This window comes from Labeo rohita, chromosome 13, assembly GCF_022985175.1.
Source record: "Labeo rohita strain BAU-BD-2019 chromosome 13, IGBB_LRoh.1.0, whole genome shotgun sequence".
In the NCBI taxonomy this organism is placed as follows: domain Eukaryota; kingdom Metazoa; phylum Chordata; class Actinopteri; order Cypriniformes; family Cyprinidae; genus Labeo; species Labeo rohita.
Genome location: NC_066881.1, coordinates 290,638 through 311,393, shown reverse-complemented (window position 1 = coordinate 311,393; position 20,756 = coordinate 290,638). Strand labels below are relative to the sequence as shown.

Sequence of the window (20,756 nt, the reverse complement as noted above, 5' to 3'; positions counted from 1 at the left end):
AGATACGTAGATAAATAGATCCAAAAAGCAAAAGCATTACATTGTTTATTTTATCCATATTCATTTTTAACATACACACTGATTGCATTATGGATGGAAATAAATTAATCAAATATTTCTACATTACATAAAAACTCTAACCGTCAAGACTGTGCTGTAATGCTTAAAATATTATATGTGTAACAGAGAAAATAGCATTAAAACCAATCATCTATGTATACGAATGATTATTTATTGTGTTAAAACAGATCAGATGTTCCAGATTCGTGGATCTCCTAAAAAGCATGACTGTGACCGTTGCGCACATGGTCCTTTATCATTTGGCCATCTTCTTCTCCATGCTGAGGAAGACAATGAGAAACAGATAATGTGTTACCTTATGATATGCAAACACACTCCAGTCTAACAGAACCAGACTAACCTGAACACGATCAGAAATATACATGTTTACGGTAAACGTGAGACAATATTAGAAATCAGAAAGGTGTGTGAAAACACACAGGAGATGAAGGTCATACTTGTATTTGATGAGTCTGCTGCCCTGAACGAGCTGCGCCGCTTCATTGGTAAAGTGGCAGGCGAACAGAAGCCAGTTTCTAGGTTGGACCTTGTAGGCGAAGCGCATGAACAGCAGCGAGTAGCAGGTGAGAGCTGGTAAAAACAAGAGTAAAAACACCTCGATTCACCTTTGACTTCACAATATCAGACTGTTGCACAAGCCGCTGCTCTGTCACGTACCGAAGGTCATTCTGCCGCTGATGATTTCTGGACTCTTCTTCATGTCGCTGATGGCGGCGATAGGCAGGCCCCAGTTTGCCACCGGACCCCAGAAATGCTGAAATAACATGACATACGACAACTATAAGCATCGCACTTGTGCTCTGAGCCGGGATAGAGGTGTGATTACAGCTTACATAACAGAACTTACTGTGCTGAGGTGAAGATCCCACAGGAATCCATAGATCGATCATGAAAGAAAACCATTCTCATAAATGATCAAGGTAAAACAGGCACTTTCTTAATCAAAAACAAAGTAATATACAATATCAAGTGTCTGGTTGTTCAAAACGAACACTCACAAAAACAAAAACTGGCTTGACAAAAAAAAAAGGTCCTGTAACATTACACTGTTTCTAAATATAAAACGATATACTAAATATAACACTCTTGGAACAACTTTTCTAGGAAAACGTGGGCGTTTTATTGTGTTTTAACAACAGGAGTAAACATGAAGACACATCTCTGCAGTTAAACCAATGAAACATGAGTAACAATGTGAACATGTTTTTATTTCACTGTCGATACTGCTTTATATAAAGAAGTTTCGATATAATGTGATTAAAATTAATAATAATACAGCTTCACACATTGTAAAATGTTTATGAGCCAATTTATGTTTATGAGCGTCAATTTTTGCCACGGGCAACTTCAGCGTCCAACAGTGACCTCTGACCCTGAGCTGATGCTGTGACGCGAGAAGCCGCCTGCAGGCTGACAGCGGTACTGCAGCTCATGTCCTTCACGCGCTCAGCAGCAGCTTTCTACGTGTATTATGAACAGTACTCAAAAACACCAGTCTGTATGTGCGTCTGCGACTCATTCACAGCATTCTGCTTAATCATTCTCACATATTGACATTGTTTGACTCGCGAATGAGAGACGCAGTGACTGACCTCATGAGATAGTCTCTGAACTCTTTGCTGCGGAGATGATCCACGGCCTTACGCGCCAGAGTTCCAGCCATTGTCAGTTCAGAAGATGAAACAGCGACGATGTGACTTAAGTTGCTGTGAAGTAAACACTGCTCGCTGTGCAGCAGCTACCGGACGTCAACTAGAGGACAGTGGCACAGGCGCGCTACCGGGATGACGTCATTTCCTGTATAAATATTTACTCTTGACAAATGTAAAGCCCTCAAAATACCGTGGACAAATTACCATTGTTTATTATTATTATAATTAATATTATTATTAACAACAACAACAACAAAATCCTTAGAAATACAATTTACCAGGTTTACGTTAGGGTTGTTTTCACATGTTGTTTTGGTTTTTACCCTGCAGCTACGCTTTTTTTTTGGCAAAACACTCTTTATAATGTATAAAGAACATACATATAATAATGAAAACATGTATTAATAGTTATATTATAATGAATGCATTGAAAGTTGTGTTAATTCTCCGCTGTTTATTTTTGTTTTATAATAGTGTAAACAGTAGTCAACATTTGAAGCGGATCAAAAATGTTCATCAAAGTTGTTCTAAGACAAGAGCGGGTATTGTTTTTGGTTTTAGGACAGCTTTGCTGAAATGTTTTGATCAAATGTTGGCTGCCGTATACCTCTGCACTGCCATTGGCTGTCGTGAAACATGTGGTCAGGTCGTGACGTGTGACGTTGAGCGGAAGTAAAGATGGCGCTGGACGGCTCGTCCACGTCTGTTATGGCTCATAATAACCCATACCACAGTCATGTTTCTGATTATTATAGCAGAAAATTGAGTAACAAACCCGATGTAGTGCCATCAGGAGTCACCGAGAGGAAAGTGTCGCCTTCAGATAAGCCTGACATGGTGGCGCTGGACGTGATCAGCATTAAGGACTCGGGTGAGCGAGAGTTTCTTGGGTTTTTTTCGTGTGTGGATGGGAATCACGGAAGATGTGCCGCAGAAACGCCAGCGCTTCTTCAGGCGAACTGAGACCTGTTTCTAATGTCTGTGTGGTATCAACAACCTCACAGTGTCTGTAAAATGTTAATAAGTGTGTTTGATTGTCATATTCAGATGCTCCGGTGCACAGGAAGAAGCATGAGACTGACACGTATGTGCTGGTAAGACTCGTGTGTAGTCTCATACAAACACTCTCATGAAGAAAACATGACGTCAGACTCCTCATAACAAACGTCATGCGCTGTTATTGGGCTCAGTGACGTGGTGCGTGTCCAGGCCAGAAGGAAAGTCTTATAAAAATTGGCTTTGCCATGTTCTTAGTGTTGAAAAACATATGCCATTTCAATGGAAAGTTTCTCTTCAATAATATATTTTATTTTGAGGGATTGGGTCACGGTTTCTCAGACACGTTTTTCATTACCTGTCAAAAGTTTGGGGCCCGTAATATTGCTTTGATGCCTCTGAAAGAAATAAAAGGGGGAATATTATTAGAGTTTCAAATAGCTGATTTCTGCATGGATCTGTGTTCAGCTGTAATTGATTTGTGTGATCAAAGCTGAATTTTCAGCATCATTACTCCAGTCTTCAGATCCTTCAGAAATCATTCTGATATGCTGATTTGCTGCTCAATAAACATTTATGACTATCAGCAATGTTGAAAACAGTTGTGCTGCACAATATGTTTGTGGAAGCTGTGATGCATTTTATTTTTTTAGGATTCACAGATGAATAGAAAAATCAGAAGAACAGCATTTATCTGAAATAGAAATCATTTGTAACATTAGAAATGTCTTTGCTGTCACTTTTGATCAATTTAATGGGTCCTCGATGAGTAAAAGTATTAATTTATTCTCTTTTTTTTTTTTTACAATCTTGCTGACCTTAAGCTTTTGATTATTAGTTGTATGCCGTTTTTTCTTACTCTGGTATGTTATTCGAAAAGCATCATGGGAGAGTGCACTTGTTGCTGAGCTCACTGGCTGTGAACTCTGACTCTCAGAATTGTGGGTAACTGGCTGTGCTCTGATCTGCTCTCTGTCCATTACTGCAGGGTACGATTCATCCCTTCCGCAAAACTCACCGCTCCGTCCTGGGGAAATTTGCACAGGAGTTTAGTTTGGTGACCTCTGACAGACGGGTGAGTTCAGCTGCACCTTCACTCACCGAACTATAATAAAGCAGTGATCTAAAAACACCACGAAAAGGAATAGAAGATTTCATATCAAAGACATCCACACCATGTTTTTGCATTCTTGCATATGGTCAAAGGAAGTTTCGATGAGCGTTTGTTGGTTATGATATAAGGAGTTGACAAAAATCCAGACAGACTGGTTTTATGAGGTTTAGCACAGGGGTGTCAAACTCCATTCCCTGCGGAGTTTAGTTCCAACACACAAACCATGTAGTTTTCAAAAAAGCCTGAAGGACATGATAAGCTGGATCAGGTGTGTTTAATTAGGGTTGAAGCTAAACTCTGCAGGGCTTTGGCCCTCTAGGATCGGAGTTTGACACCCCTGGCATAGCAGGTGTTTCTGACAGCAGGGGTCAGTGTTTCACTGGTTTTCTCTCATCTCACAGACAGTATAGTTTCTGCAGTGCTGCTGAAGCGAGCAGCTGTTTCATGAATGATTTCTCAGAAATGAGTTGATAGAGATGAGCAGTGCTTGATCAGGTGTCTGTGTGTTTCAGTCTTGGAGGATTCTTCTGTTCGGCGTGTTGAATCTCATCTGCACGGCCTGTCTGCTGATGTGGTGCAGCTCCACGAACAGTATGGGTGAGCAGTCTCAGTGCACACATTACCCAGCATGCTCCAAACCACACACATCACCACTTTAATATGACCGTCACATTGCTTTGTGAAACAGAGCATCTTCATGTCTGTGAATGAATAAACTGTGTGTATTTAAGACCTACAGTATATGTGCAGAATCTGTCTGATTGTTATAAACTTTGATGATTCTACATGAAATATGATTGAAATCTGTTGAGTACAGTGTGACTACACTGACGAATTCGATAATGCCACATAGGCTACGTTTACCTGCAACCAAATAATCCGTTTGTAATCAGATTGACGGCTCGATCGGACCGAAAAGCCTTCATATAAACACCTTAATCGATCCGATTGAGCTCGATCGGGTTGAAGTGGGTGGTTTATTCCTGTTCTAATACGACTGTGAGTGCATGTAAAACACTTGATCGGATTGAAAACCTAAACTGAAAGGACTTTTTTTGGCACTTTGTTTGCCAAAAAAATGAAAGGACTTTTAAAAGGTTAGTTTCGTTGTTAAATACATATTAATTAGATTTTTAATTTGCATCTAATCATAAAATATAGAATCCAGAAAAGTTAAAACGGACAACAAAGAATTTCTGGAAGAAAATAAAACAATGTGTAGTGCACTGTTATTGTTACAATTTTAATACATGTGTTTTATTATTATTATTATTATTATTTATTTATGTATTTTTTTTAACATACTAAAATCACTGTAATGCACTGACTCTTGTTGCTGACTGTGATGTTTTGTAAGCTCCTTTCTGAACTGCTCTGCGGGTGAGTGTGTGCATATATAAATCACACAGAGTGAAGTGTTTTGAGAATCTAAAAATGGCTGTAGTTTTGTAAGAGGTTTAAGTTTAGGGTAAGGGGATAGAAAATACAGTTTGTACAGTAGAAAAACATCACACCTATGGAATGAACCCATAATGATAGCAATACCAGTGTGTGTGTGCACTTGCATGTGTGTGTGAGACGTATCACTCAGCACCACTGTGCTTGAGCAGGAGAAATGTGATACTCATGTATTGAGCTCTTCAGTAAAAATGATCTTAACGTCAATGGCCACTGCATGTAAGAAGCACCTTTAGAGCTCCTCTGTCTCACAGATGGCAGACACAGCGCCCGCGATGATGCTTTGAGGATCAGACTCTGTCTTAGGGTTCAGTCTAAAAGAAACCAAAAAATGATGTGTAATTTAGTGAATTGTGAGCTCAGCCACTGCTTTCATGTGTGTGTGTTCAAGAGTTGACGAAAGCAGCTGTTCTCATGCTTAAATGAGAGTGAGTTGATACAGCCGAAATCAAACAAGGAGAGCGTCTCTGATACAGGCCTACACTGACAGCTACAGGACCTGAAACACAGTTACAGTGGAGGTCTGCAGAGCCGCCGTGTTGACCTCTGTGTCAGATCTCACAGCACACCTCCTACACATGCAGCGGATCTGAGTGTTGTGTCACTCCTGAAGTTTTTAGCCCTGTCTGATGCAGACACATCTAAATGCGGCTGGCTGAAGAGCATGTTATAACATTCTGATCAAAAATTATGAGGTCAGCATTTTATTAAAACGTAAGTGCACAAAACCACAGTTCACAATCAGACCAGTAGCAAGGAGTAAGAAAACGAATCAAGTCAGTTTTGGACTCATGCTGACTAAAGCCCTAGAATTAATTTGATAACTTTGATTTTCCAGTGGGACAGTGAACTGTTGGAATGTGCAGGAAACTGCAGGAAAACTGATAGCTGTGTGACTGCAAACAATGCACCGCGCTCACACCAGTGCTTCATCATGGTTTAAAGGAACAGTTCACCAGTAACTGAGGATTTGCTGAAAATGTAGCATCAGATTTGTAGAAATGTGTCATTCCATCACTGTCTCACCAGTGGATGCTCTGCAGTGAATGGGTGCCGTCAGAATGAGAGTCCAAACAGCTGATAAAAACATCACAATAATCCACAAGTAATCCACACCGCTCCAGTCCATCAGTTCACATCTTGAGAAGACAAAAGCTGAAAATCCATTATTAAGATGTTTTTAACTAAAATACATAGAGTCCATAATCTAGAATAACTCTTCCTCCAGTGACAAACGTCCGTCTCCTGCTGTGTCTCACATCAAAATCCAGCCACAATTTTGTTTAGAGCTGTTTTGGATTGTAAACGGTCCTTGATCTGTGCAGATTTCTATCCTGATTCAGACTTTCACTGGAGAAAGCAGTTCTGCTATAGCATTTATATGGAATTGTCTGTTTTGCTAACATATCAGATACATTACAGTCAGTATAAGTGTAATGTGATATTGTTTTTAATGTCTTAGAAAATGAAGTATAAAAATGTGAATATGCACAGTTAAATATCTAAAATTGAGCAAAAGAAATCTCTGGTGTCTGTCAACAACTTGTATAATATCAAACACTTTTTTTTTTTCTGTGCAAAGACTTGTAGATCTTTCTTCATGTGTCTGTGGTTGTTTGGGATGGCTGAAAGCATTTACTCTCAGTGCAGTCGGGTGTCGTCGTTTATGTTCCCTGGGAAGCGATCGAGTGACCTTGGCTTTGTCAGCGTCACGTCGAGCGGCACGAGCCGCAGTGAAATCCCTCCACGCGTTGCTCCGTGGTTCCCGTACGCCACGGTACGACTCTGCTGTGGTTTGTCTCGCAGGTGGCCGTCGAACGCGGCTGTTGTGCAATCGTAAGGTTTTGATATGGTCGCGGGGCAGGATGTTTTTATTGTGCTGCTCGGCCGTTATTTCTTGCAGGAGCAGCAATCTTTTGGTGCTTCTCAGTTTACCCTCCGCATGGCCACTTCCTCCCACCGGTTTCCATTTTCCCGCCAGGTGTTAGTTTGTAGTTTGTCAATAAAGCTTTTAGTTTACATCTGGAGCTATCTATTGTTATTTTAATGTGCCGCGTTGACAGACACCTGAGCCGAGCCGCTCGATACGTGTTCCAGAACTCGATGACAGCTGAGCGCTGCAGTTTGCAAATCTTTTTTACCGAAAGTACCAGCTAGCAGAGAAAGCCGATACTCACCCTGGGCCGCCGCGACTACGGCCTCGCTCGCAGGCTCCTGAACGTTTCGCTTATGTTTCGGATAACCGACCGGCGCTGAGCGCTTTAATGGGGCTGAGCTCCCGCGAGGCCCGCAGTGAGACGGCTGAAGGTCAGGGTTCGAGGACGATCAGATGTGTTTTGATGCTCTGGCCTGTAGATGTTATTAAATATTCAGCTAAAGATCCTGGCTTGGTTTACCACTGCGTCTTCATCTCCTCTTCTTCTTCATTGATTAGGTCTGTAAACATACACAAGTCACCTTAATCTGCACACTGTGTGCTACAAGATGTGTGTCTTCTGTGTCCCAGCTCTGGGATCTATTTAAGCAGCGCCTCATCTGTCTCTAGCACGTGTCATTACGCCATGCTTTCACCCCGGCGTGTGCACGTTTCTCTCTTTGTTGTTGGATGTCAGGTTTGGCTCTTGTTTCTCAGAGTGGATTGCAGTGTGGTAAAACAGGGCTGTGTAAATGACTCAAAACTGGTGTGTCTGGATGAGTTTATAAAAGTGTTGAAGACAAACGTTGGAGTAACTTAAATGTATATTAACAAATTTCACAGTAGTTCAAACCACAGTGAGCCATGCTATCCCAGTATAACGAGATGAGTCACAGGCATGCAGATGTCAGCACGCTCTGATGAAATCTTATAGAAATCCAAACACACAGGCACAACACAGGGCCCTAAGATTTCCGCGACGCGGAAAAGGCGGATGGAATCCCCGAATCCAGTCATAAAAACTGAATTTACTGAATAACACGGAATGTCACGGAATTTGTCAAAGTTTGAATGAGTTAATCAAAAGTAGGTCAATACACTTAAATCAAACCGCAATATGGACTAGTATCTGTAAATATTACGCCACCAAAATATAATTTACCTGTGAATCCTGTATGTTCTGCGTGTCTCTGTTTTAATGAATGCAGCAGACGAACGCTTTTGTTTACTACACACACTGAAGCGCATGTGACGCTCGCCGTGATTTCAGCATCTGTCGTCTCACTAAATGAGGACATAAATACATGAACAACATCTACTGAGAGTCACTTCATTCCATTTAGGAAAACTAGCATCATATCATATACACAGAGAAATGTAAAGGTAAACACGGCAACCAGTCAAAATAAAAGTCTAGTTTAACTTGAAGACATTGTGCCGGATATATATTACTACTGTTACTACTACTACTAAAAGAAAACAAACATCATTTGTAGGGTATAATCGCACAACATTTCTTTCATGTTTCATTTTTATCAGTAAATTCCCCTTTGTTTGCCAAAAAAAAAAAAATGTGCTTAATTTTCAATAATTAAAAGATAAATTAAATGAATGTTGTATGCCTTCATTTGATAACCAGGACATTTTACATACAAAACACAGAATTTCTGAGGGTAAAAAAAAAACTTTCATACAGCTATTTTAAGAATAAATTTGAATAAATGAAGTATGCTTTCTCAAATAATTAGACATGCTAAAACACTGAATTTGATAACAATAAAACATATGGTGAGAAAAAATAAAACATTTCATAGGGCCCTAAACATGTCATTTTTGTTAAACCTTTAATAAACTGATGTGAAACTGTATAAGTTTCATGATTTTATTTAATTAGACATGCTTTTTGATTAATACAATTTAATTTATCCATTAAAAAGGAATTGAGAAGAATTAAAACAGATTTCATAGGGCCCTAACAACATCAAAACTGAAGCTTGTGGGCTCATGCTAAAGGAACAATCCAAAAGTGACTGCAGATTCAAATTCATGGTTGTGCAGAGGCTGTTTATTTCATCATGCTCTGTGTGAGAAGAGAAACCAGTTTTGTTTTTGTGAAAACCTGAACTTTAAATCATGCTTTTTACAGTCATTTAACAGGTTAATATGTTACTATTAATGCTGCACGATACATCGCATGCAATTGTCAGGCACATTTATTCAGTAAAGCCGGTTCGTTGATCAGTAGTAAATCTCCATCACGTGCGTTCAGCTGGAGCGGCATTTAATACACAGAGTCGTACATCACTGACAAGCTACGCAAAATCACACTCATAATCACAGATGAATCGCATTAGATTATAAGTGCGATTTTGCGCAGCTTGTCAGTGACCAAATAAAGAACCGGCTTTACTGACTAAACGCACATGATAATCGCATGCGTTTTATCGTGCAGCCCTAATTACTACAGACGTTGCCCTTCCCTGCTATGGTATTCATTTTTATTTGTGGAGGTCTTAAAAGCTTAAAAAAACCCTGCAGATACCCTGTTTTCAGACTACTGCCCCAGTTCTGTTTTCTAAAATCTAGGAGCAGGCAGCCAGTGCAACCAAAAGATTAGTAAACCGTAAACATGACTAGAATTCTTAATATATTAATATCTACGTTTTTATTTTAAACAAAAGTTTTTAGTTTTCGTCAGATATCAGCCGTTGATGGACTGTGATGTATATTAGACACTAACAGCCAGATTTACTAACAGCTTGTGCCAGCACAAACCCTCATTTGGCATTAAAAAACTACTGTGAGGGACACGCTGTGGGAAAATAGCGCTGAAAGGGAGTAGACAGAGTTGTTTTTGCACCTGACCTTATTGAATATGCATTTGTAGGATTTTCCCTTTCAGACACGAAATTTATGGAAGGAGAGTATTAAAATGAATCGCGCAACACGATTTACTAACGTATGCGCTCGTCAAATTACTGGTATTTGCGGCATTATTTAACGCCAAAAAAACATGTCTTAAAGCAGGTGATGATGGTAGATTGTGCTGGTCATTTTGGAAATGATCTGCTGCATCTGTTCTTTAATGTGCACATTGTCAGTAAATCACACACAGAATTTCCCCTCCTATTGGCGGTTTTGTGGAATTGTGCTCTAAACGCTAATTTGCCCTGTTTAATTAATCTGGCTCTAAGTTGCTGAGAGCTGCTGTAGTTCCAGTCTCACTGGTGTGCATTAGAAACATCCAGAAGTTCATGGCATTGAGTATTAAAAAGTCCAGCAGCTGTACTTCTGTATGAGTTTCTCCCCTGTTGTAACATTGAAGATTCTTCTCACTCATTCTCACCAGCTCTTCTGTGCATTGATGTCTGACTTGATCCCGCAGCTCTTTCTGAAAGTGCATATTTGTGTCACAGCACTGTTTCAAACATCATTTCTGTCTTCTATTTCAGCCTTAACCGCATACACGTACCTCACCATCTTCGATCTCTTTAGGTAAGTGTCATTTGTTGGTAACATGCCATTAAAAGCTTGTTCCTTGTCTTTAGCAGATACTAATATTCAAAGACTTTACTGCTCTCTTTAGATTCACCTGTTGCATTAGTGATACACAAACAACTTGGACTTGTAAAGACGCTATATTATTGTGTCATTATCTATTAGTGGGCGTAAGGCTGCTCACACTGAGTTTAAAATCAACTAGATGCACTTCAGGCGATACTGCGTTTCATTGTGTGTCACGGTGGTTGTTAACAATCTCATGCGGGCATCTTTCGGTCTTACAGTCTGATCACCTGTTTGCTGAGTTTCTGGGTGACCATGAAGAAACCCAGTCAAGTGTACTCGTTTGGGTAAGAACAGTTTATGCTTCAAATATCAGTGTGTTTGTTTTCTCACTTTCTCACAAAGTTCTGTTGAATCTTGTCATTGTTGGACACGTGTGCAAGACGGCGTTTAACATTTGTTTTGATGCTGATGCCGTAGTAAAATCATTAAATACTGTTCACCCAAAACTGAATCAGAGCACCATGAATGTATGTAGTCAGTATAATTCTGTATAATCAGTATAATTCTGAAAAAAATTTTGTTAGCCAGTAGACCTTAGTCAGGGTAGAGACAGGAATGAAAACGAGGCTGTGAGGGACAGAAGTGCAGTGTTTTCAGTGGATTGACAACATGAAAAAACATTCTCCCAAAAAAATTGTAGTAGACAAAAACTCCAAAAAGAGTTCTGAAAGTTGTGAGTTGTGAAATAAGGTGATTTAGTACCTTTATACAGTCTGTGCCATTGTAAAGACTGTCTGTTCTTCACAGTGTTGTTTTTATGTGTTAAATTCAGTATGGCATCTAACCTAACCAAGGTCTATGTTACTGATCAGCATGTCCTCAACACTCAAAACTATAGTCTTTAGGTCTAACTTACAGGAGAAGTCCACTTCCAGAACAACAATTTACAGATAATCTGCTCACCCCCTTGTCATCCAAGATGTTCATGTCTTTCTTTCTTCAGTCGTAAAGAAATTATTTTTTTTGAGGATAACATTTCAGGATTTTTCTCCATATAATGGACTGATATGGTGCCCCGATTTTGAACTTACAAAATAGAGTTTAAATGCAGCTTCAAACGATCACAAATGTGGTTGTAAACGATCCCAGCCGAGGAGTCAGAATACACAGAGTTCAGGGAGATCAAGACAAGACGAGCGTTTGACATGAAAAAGTATATAAATTGTATTATTTTTATTAAAATAACCGATCATTTTGCTAGACAAGGCCCTTCTTCCTCTGCTGGGATCGTTTACAACTGCATTTGTGATCGTTTGAAGTCACATTTAAACTGCATTTTGTAAGTTCAAAATCGGGGCACCATATCAGTCCATTATATGGAGAAAAATGCTGAAATGTTTTCCACAAAAACACAGTTTCTTTACGACTGAAGAAAGAAAGACATGGACATCTTGGAGGACACGGGCGTGAGTACATTGCTGTTCTGGAAGTCGACTTCTCTTTTAATGAAATTATGACATTTTCCACACAGTTGACTACATTTATCTGACCTCAAACTGGGTGAATTGTTCTGAGTAAAGTTCTTCATAATTCATTCATTGCACCAGTTAAATTAAATAGCAGTCAGAGGTTATAGATAACAGTGATCTGTTCTTAGTATTTACATCATTTTCCTAATATTATCAGCAGGGCTTCATTGACAAAACCGCTTTTCTTCCAGTGGATGTGCCAGTCGTGTGTGTCAGGTCAGATGTTTGTGTTTGTGCTCAGTGTTGATGTGTGTTTTGTGGTCTCAGATTCGAGCGTTTTGAAGTGCTGGCGGTGTTTGCCTCCACTGTGCTGGTTCAGCTGGGCGCTCTCTTCATCCTGAAGGAAAGGTGAGATCCGTGCGTCTCTGCAGAACTTGATCCCGTCAATATTTCGCTGCTGTGGGAATGTGGACAGTGCCTGTGACCCGACTGACTCACGTTCACGTTCGCCTGATCCACACACAAACACACACACACACACACACGAGCGAGCCTGTGATATGAGGACGCAGGTTTGGTGTTTTCTACTCACTGTAGTGTTTCAGACTCTCAGGAAAGGCACTGACATGATGTTATGCATTACCTCTGTTATTCAGTATAACATCCCAGATGTGCTCCATCATTATTCGAATGACGTGTTTGTATACTTCGTGTGTGCTAACTGTGTGTTTCCTCCTTTGTCAGTGTGGAGCGTTTCGTGGAGCAGCCCGAGGTGCACACGTGAGTACATCAGTCACTGAACATTTTCACTTCACTGCGATATATATACGGAACTGATTTTTTGTAAACCTGATCCTCAAACTAGCCTTTATGCATTTTTGCGTTCATTAAGACATTACTGAGTATTTACCATATGCTCCCCACAGTGTAGGAGATTTCAAGTTACTTTTTCACCAGGCCGCTCTGCTGTGTCTGGTTGTGCTGAGCAGTGTGTGCTGTTTCTGTGTTTGTTTTAGGGGGCGTCTGCTGGTGGGAACATTTGTGGCTCTGTTTTTTAATCTCTTGACTCTACTGTCCGTCAAGAACAAGCCCTTCGTCTTTGTGTCTGAAGGTAAGAACTTTCCCCCAGACGGCCTGTGTGGCCGAACGCTGTTGTTTCTGCACGGTTTGGCCCATGTGAGGTCTGAGGGTCATTTCAGTGAGTATGTGTGACCATTTAGCAGATGATTTTATTTCAGATGTCTACAGGTTCAGTTCTGCAGCCATTTAAGGTTCAGTGATGATAATTCACAAATCAACCCTGCATCCTTCCGGTTACCAGCCAGGCACAGTTTCGTAATGAAAAGAAAATATTTTTGCACTTCTCATAACAATTAAAAAATCTATAACATTATGTTTTGTGCAGTTGTGTTGGCAAAGTGTCTGTCAGTCGAACTTGCAATATGGTTTATTGTGCTTGAAGAGTTCACTTCCAGAACAACAATTTACAGATAATGTACTCACCCCCTTGTCATCCAAGATGTTCATGTCTTTCTTTCTTGAGTCGTAAAGAAATTGTTTTTTTGAGGAAAACATTTCAGCATTTTTCTCCATATAATGGACTGATATGGTGCCCCGAGTTTGAACTTCCAAAATGCAGTTTAAATGTGACTTCAAACGATCACAAATGTGGTTGTAAACGATCCCAGCCGAGGAAGAAGGGCCTTGTCTAGCAAAATGATCGGTTATTTTAATAAAAATAATACAATTTATACACTTTTTAATGGTGTTAATGGGGGTTTTAATGGGGTTTTTAATGGTGATTTCAAATGATTACAAAATTTGTTGAATTTAGCCAACATGCTTTTATTTAACAAAAATAAGCATTATTAAATGAAATTGTTTATGAGCTGTTGTCCCCACAAAGTCAAAAGTTTTAAAAGGGTTTTTGTTTTGTTTGGTTTTTTTTTGTGGGGACATTTGTCCTTAATGTAGGTTAAACCAACGTACACACTCAATGCACACAATCAACGTGGATGCACACAATCTCTGTGTGTCTGTTTGCCAAATGACCAAAATGATGCCCCTTATTTATGGATGTGTGATGTGGACAAAAAATGTGTAGTATTTTTAGGGGGATTTTTGTCAATAATGATAATTAAACAATATTTTGCTGTGTTTTTTTGTGCTAGTTTAAGCTTGTCATGGATAAATAAATGACGCTAAAAACTGCCAGTAGGTGGTGACAGGTGTCTGTTTTAATGAATTATTCAATGAATGATTCTTTTTAAAATGGCTGATTCAGTCTGGACTATTTTTATGAATGGGTCATTGAATATTCGACTAATTGGATTGATTCAAAAACAGATTCATTCAGGAAAGAAACACCACAGTGTTGCTCTAAGACACACTGTGTTTTGAACAATTTTTTTTTAATTTGCAAAACAGGAAAAAAGACAAAATATGTCAAAAATGTAACTCACTCATTTAACATGCACGTGTTAATTCCTGTGTAATATTACATCATATAAAATATGATTATATATATGATATATATATATATATAATCCCTGATAGTACAGCACAAAAACGTTATTTCAGGGGAATGTCTTGAAACTCTAATCAAGAAAATATCATACCTTATTATGTTGTCTTTTTTTTTTTTAAAGAAAGTCAGAAGTTGTGCTTAAAGCTTTTTGCACGAAAAATGACAAATACATGCCTGAGCTTGTGTGCAGCTTGTCCAGTACTGAGCTCTGATTAGCCAGTCACCGATATTTAGCTTAGAAATTATTGTATGTACAGAATATTAATATTTTATATAGGTTTACAGGTTTACACAATAATAGCATTAGTAATAGGGCTGCAACTAACCACTATTTTAATAGTCGACTAGTCACCGACTATTGAAACGATTAGTCGACTAATCGAATAATTATTAAATTTTTCTAAAATTTAGCATGAGATTGCTTTAATTCTGTGGAAAATGATAGTAAACACAAGAAAGAAGGGGGTACTTCAATGAAAAATGCATTGTTTATTGAACTTTGCTGCTGATAGGCCGATTCATACTAAAAGTAAATAAAATGCCTTGTCTAAAACCAATTAGGCACAGTGCTCGGTCAGTACAGACATAAATGCATAAATAAAGACACTCTATCATTTTTATTAAGGACGCTTATAAAATGTACAATGTACAGCCAAAACAAAACGTATTGGCTTCCATGTTATTTAAATCTTACCGAGGCGAGTCAAACCAAGTCAGTTTCATTCAACTGTCCGACGTGCTTTCTCTTTAAATGTTCGTGCATCACCGAGGTGCTGCCGTGATACGCAAGGACTGCAATGCAAACCATGCACAGGGCTCGAAATTAACTTTTTTACTTGGTAGCACTGGTGCTCCCAACTTCCCAACTCCCAAGTTAGGAGCACCAAAAAAAATTTAGGAGCACCAAATGAATATTAAGGTTGTATTAAATACAACTACACAACCTATAGCCTACAGCCTAGATATGTTATGTAGCCTAATTTGCGCACATTGGGGAGTCGCTCTCTAAACTTGGGGTATTAAAATTGCTTTTGAATGCGCGCGCGCGTTTTACTTTCGGTTTCGTTTTAACGATGGCGCGAAACTCTCGGCGGTGCTGAGTGTGCATTCTACAATACAAGACATTAATTTAACAAAACAATTTGAAAGTGGGGGGATTTTGAAAAGTGTGTCCCCAGTGGAAATTACGCCCCTGCGTGAGTAAAACTCTGAAGATGAGTTCTCATGTGATGTGAATGTGCCGCGTTGTACAGTATATGGAGATGGAGGCGCCAGAATTGCGTCTGACAGAATGTGCGCTGTAGCACGAAATATAGTATATTTCCTTAAAAGCAGATTGTGGAGACATTTTATTTGTCCACAATCAAAAATCGTCATATCACACACCCCTAACTGAAATGTAGTTTACAAATCCGGAACGGAGGTTGGTTGAGAGAGAGAGAGAGAGAGAGAAACGGCCGGTTCCGAGTTTCAGCGGAGCGCAGCGTCAGTGACAGGGAGTGATTGACGGCTAATGTCTAAAATCTGCAAGTGAAGAATGTACAGATCAAGTTTAATTAGTTGTGTAATGTTGGAGAAAACGGCGAAACTGTCACTGTATCAGCTCACAGCACTCTGGGCAGTATTAGGCTAGCGAAAGTTTTGTAAAGAAATGAAAACAAGTCGCACCACAACAATTTCTCGCACTCGCACAAATGCTTCCACTCGGTCGGAAAAAACATGTCTGGCGACAACTTCGACAATGAAATTCATTGTCGACTATTTCTATTATCGATTTTTGTCGACAACGTCGACGAATCGTTGCAGCCCTAATTAGTAATCCAAAGGGGACGGGAAGAAGGGATGGCGGTTTTACAGAGGGGATGCTTTTTGTCTTTTGTTTTTCAACAAGGGGGATGCCATCCACCTGCATCTCCCCCTCAATTCGAACCCTGCGTATAGTCTGTTGCTCTGCGTGTTTCAGACTGAAGTGTGTCACTGTGTTCACATGAACAGCTCATGATCCAGTGTTTTCAGCATCTCAGAGCGTCTCGATTCACGGTGAAGCAGACTCAGTGTCTCTTGGTGAAAGCTCAACAAGCATTTATGAATGCAGTGTCCACTACTTATTTTTTACTTCAACATTTCCCTGATTTCCAATTTTGTAGACAGACGATTACAGAATTTTAGCAGGTTTCTAATGAGGCTTGTTTGTTAGTTAGTCCATAGTCCCTTCATAAGCCCACGCAGTCCTGTGGAAACTCTGAGACAGACTGGACCTGAACCTGCTTTGATTAGTCTTATGAGCACTTTTACTCATTGTGATGCTGTAGAAAGCTGTACTGAAAGTTCACATGCATGACATGATCAGTAAGAAGTAATAAGACATGTTTTGAATTTTCACTCTGTAGTGAACCTTTGTTTTTAGCGCTCAGGTCATTCATGCTCTTGTCCACACAGTGACAAAAATATGTGTGTGGAGACAAACTTCTGAGTGTGAACCGCAAAGTCTGAGGTGTGATTTGTGTTTCTCTGTGTGTCTTTAGCCGCGAGCACCAGCTGGCTTCAGGAGCACGTGGCCGACCTGAGCCGGAGGTAGCGCATGCTTCTCACTCTGTATGATGAATTGTTCAGTGTCAATGTTGTATAGACGTGTGAACGTTTGTGTGCAGTCTGTGTGGACTCATCCCGGCGCTCAGCAGCGTTCTCCTGCCCAGAATGAACCCGTTTGTGCTGATCAACCTCGCTGGAGCTTTTGCTTTGGGCATCACGTACATGCTCATCGAAATCAAGTGAGGAGACCACGCTTTGTCTTATGTGATGTCACAGCAGTTCTAGCTGTACAATTATTAGTAGATGAACAGCTGTAACTCTACATTCCTACCACAACAGTGTATTTTTACCACTGCATACATTAGTACTTTTGCTACTAGATCTTATTGAATGCTACCCTCAGTCTTGGCCTGTAGTGTGCTCTGAAGCAGAGATGATGTCACTGAGTCTTGTGATCTCGTGTCGTTGTTGCGCAGTAACTATAATGCGATGGACACCGCGTCTGCCGTGGCCATCGCCCTCATGACCTTCGGCACCATGTACCCCATGAGCGTGTACAGCGGGAAGGTGCTGCTGCAGGTGAGTTACAGGTGTTTGAATTGCTCCTGTGTCATACGTGTGGTCAGTAGTATGACGGCTGTTCTCTCTTTCCTGCAGACCACCCCCTCTCATGTGATCGGTCAGCTTGACAAACTGCTCAGAGAGGTCAGTTCATCTGCACTTATTACAGCCCACATCGTCTGTCAGATGTACATTGACTTTTTAAATATCTGCGCTGCACGTGCGCACTGGTGCTGCCAGTTCCCTCGTTTGTATTTGGCAACATCTTTGACCGATTGGTTGATGCTTGATGTTTTTCAGGTGTCCACGTTGGATGGAGTTCTCGAAGTCAGAAATGAACACTTTTGGACTATTGGCTTTGGCTCTTTGGTGAGTAGATGTTTTCTCGATGACCTTTATTTTTAGCACACGTGTACGGTTAATAAATCCTGGAATGATTGTGTTTTGGGTTTGTACAACCTTGGGCTGTGGCTGTTTCGAGATGTTTCCTAACCGTAGTCCTGCAGAACCTTCAGCACTTTATATGTTTCCCTAATCAAACACAGCTGATTCAGATCATCAGCTCAATAATACTGACTCCAAGATGTGTGTGTGAGATGTGTGTACTAATGAGGGGTTTTCTGAATACTTTAGATGTGACCTTATGTAGTTGGTACACAAACAACAATCTCCCTTCAGAGTGCACAAGGCCTCAATAACATTCAAGAATAAAAGCTTTTAAGAGCTGACAAGAGCTGAAACTTTCTGACAAGGCTTTGTTGAGCCAACATTTCAACAAGCTTGACTTGTCAAACTAACTTAAACCTGAGTAATTACAACCACAGTTGCTGTTTGACAATGCGGCAAATTTGCTTGGCAAAGTTACCCACGCAAAAAATAGAAATGCATTGTTGGTCCAAGCAGCAAAAATTTTTAAGCTTCAACCAAGTATGGTTAAAGAAGAAGTTCACTTTCAGAACAAAAATGTACAGATAATGTACTCACCCCTTTGTCATCCAAGATGTTCATGTCTTTCTTTCTTTAATCATAAAGTAATTGTTTCTTGAGGAAAACATTCCAGAATTTTTCTCCATATAGTGGACTCCATATGGTGCCCGCAATTTGAACTTCCAAAATACAGTTTAAATGTGGCTTCAAAGGGCCCTAAATGATCCCAGACGAGAAAGAAGGGTCTTATCTAGCGAAACTATTGGTTGTTCCCCCCCAAAAAAAAATTTTTAAAAAGTACAATTTATTTACTTTTTAACCTCAAATGCTTGTCCTGTCTATTCTCTGCGACACGCATGCAAACTCTGTAATCTGGTTCAGGACAGTTAGGGTATACTGAAAAACTCCCATCTCATTTTCTCCTCCAACTTGAAAATTGTCCTAAATCGCTGCAGAAGTACCGACCCAGTGTTTACAAAGTGAACGTCCCTTTACAAAAAAAAAGGTAAAACAGGAGTTTTTCGACATACCCTAACCGTCTTGACCCGGATTACACAGAGTTTGCATGCACATCGCAGAGAACAGGTAAGACGAGCGTTTGAGGTTAAAAAGTCTATAAATTACAGATTTATAGAAGTATAAACAATTTTTTTTGGAAAATAACCGATCGTTTCGCTAGATAAGACCCTTCTTCCTCGACTGGGATCGTTTAGAGTCCTTTGAAACTGCATTTTGGAAGTTCAAAGTCCATTATATGGAGAAAAGTTCTGGAAGGTTTTCTTCAAGAAACATGATTTCTTTATGACTGAAGAAAGAAAAACATTAACAACGTGCATGACAAGGGGTGAGTACGTTATCTGTAAATTTTTGTTCTGGAAGTGAACTACTCTTTTAAGCTGCTGTTGACCATATCTGGTAATCTTACAGTGTTTTTGTGAACTTTTTGAAGATTCATAGTTTTGGTTTTGATTGGAGGGACAGAAATAACTCTTTGTGTTGGCTGCTTGATGCTCATGAATGAATCTGTACAGTAACTGAAGTATTTAAGTACAGTACGAGAGGCCTGATCACTCGACTCTTCAGTGAAACACTCACGTGAGGCTTCAGATAGGAGTCTTTAACTCACTGTGTTTTTGCGCAGGCCGGCTCCGTTCACGTCCGCATCCGCCGAGATGCTGACGAGCAGATGGTTTTGGCCCACGTGACCAACCGGCTGAACACGCTAGTCTCCACGCTGACCGTTCAGATCTTCAAAGACGACTGGGCCCGTCACTCCCTGACCTCCAGCACTCTGCCCGCCGGCTCGCTCAGCCTCTCGGAGTACGTCACCTCGGCGGCCTTTCCTCCAGCGATGTCCAAACAGCACGACGAGTTGAACCCCGTCACGTCTACGCCTGCGAAGCCCAGCAGCCCTCCGCCCGAGTTCTCCTTCAACACGCCGGGGAAACACATCCAGCCCGTGGTGTTTCAGACGGCCCATCAGCACAGGCCCTTCAATGCGCCTCTGTCCTATGGAGTGTCGCCCTACTCCAGCATGCTGAATCAGGGCTTTGCGCATCCCAGCGGCGTTCCCGCCATGAGGCTGGGCTTTGGGGTCGGGGCGCGGATGCCGTCGGTTCAAGGATACAGGACTCTGAATGCAGCGCCGCACAGATACGGAGGCGGCCCGCCCACGTCACAAACTGGCCAACAGAGACCGTGATCGCGTGATCGTCACACGTCGCTAGCCCACCACTACCCTGAGTATTTATTTTAACGGGACCAAGAGCAACAGTTTTATTCTCAATGGATGTTTTATCTGTATTCTTTATTTGTATTAAACCGCTATCAAGTCACTTGAAGTCGCATTATTTTATGTCTTCATTATGAAGTTCACACTGACAGTCGGATACCACACAGTAGAACCGGACAGAGACTCGCTGTCTTCAGTGATTTGATCACTGTCAGTGTGAACAGGGTTCAAGAGTGCAGTGTTTCATTTTAATAATTGTTTTTTTTTTTTTTTTTTTTTAAGAGT

General features: G+C 40.5%; 2 protein-coding genes across 4 annotated transcripts; one reads left to right on the top strand and one right to left on the bottom strand.

Annotated features, from left to right (window-relative positions):
• Positions 1 to 28: 28 nt before the first annotated feature.
• Positions 29 to 1,871, bottom strand: mpc1 (mitochondrial pyruvate carrier 1). The gene is made up of 4 exons (XM_051125757.1): positions 1,670 to 1,871; positions 739 to 835; positions 519 to 651; positions 29 to 341 (listed from the first exon to the last, which is right to left on the bottom strand). Exons 1-4 carry the CDS (start codon positions 1,742 to 1,744, stop codon positions 317 to 319), a joined length of 330 nt encoding a protein of 109 aa, XP_050981714.1. The 5' UTR covers positions 1,745 to 1,871; the 3' UTR covers positions 29 to 316.
• Positions 829 to 20,574, top strand: slc30a6 (solute carrier family 30 member 6). 3 transcript variants are annotated; one of them, XM_051125755.1, is made up of 16 exons: positions 829 to 1,001; positions 2,489 to 2,604; positions 2,781 to 2,827; positions 3,718 to 3,804; positions 4,356 to 4,440; positions 10,669 to 10,711; positions 11,002 to 11,067; positions 12,520 to 12,600; positions 12,937 to 12,972; positions 13,209 to 13,303; positions 17,245 to 17,293; positions 17,371 to 17,490; positions 17,728 to 17,830; positions 17,909 to 17,956; positions 18,113 to 18,181; positions 19,881 to 20,574. In XM_051125755.1, exons 2-16 carry the CDS (start codon positions 2,568 to 2,570, stop codon positions 20,439 to 20,441), a joined length of 1,527 nt encoding a protein of 508 aa, XP_050981712.1. In that variant the 5' UTR covers positions 829 to 1,001; positions 2,489 to 2,567; the 3' UTR covers positions 20,442 to 20,574. The 3 variants fall into 3 exon arrangements, with proteins under 3 accessions (XP_050981712.1, XP_050981713.1, XP_050981711.1); XM_051125756.1 differs by lacking the exon at positions 2,489 to 2,604; XM_051125754.1 differs by lacking the exon at positions 829 to 1,001 and having other exon boundaries at positions 2,122 to 2,604.
• The last annotated feature ends 182 nt before the right edge of the window (positions 20,575 to 20,756 follow it).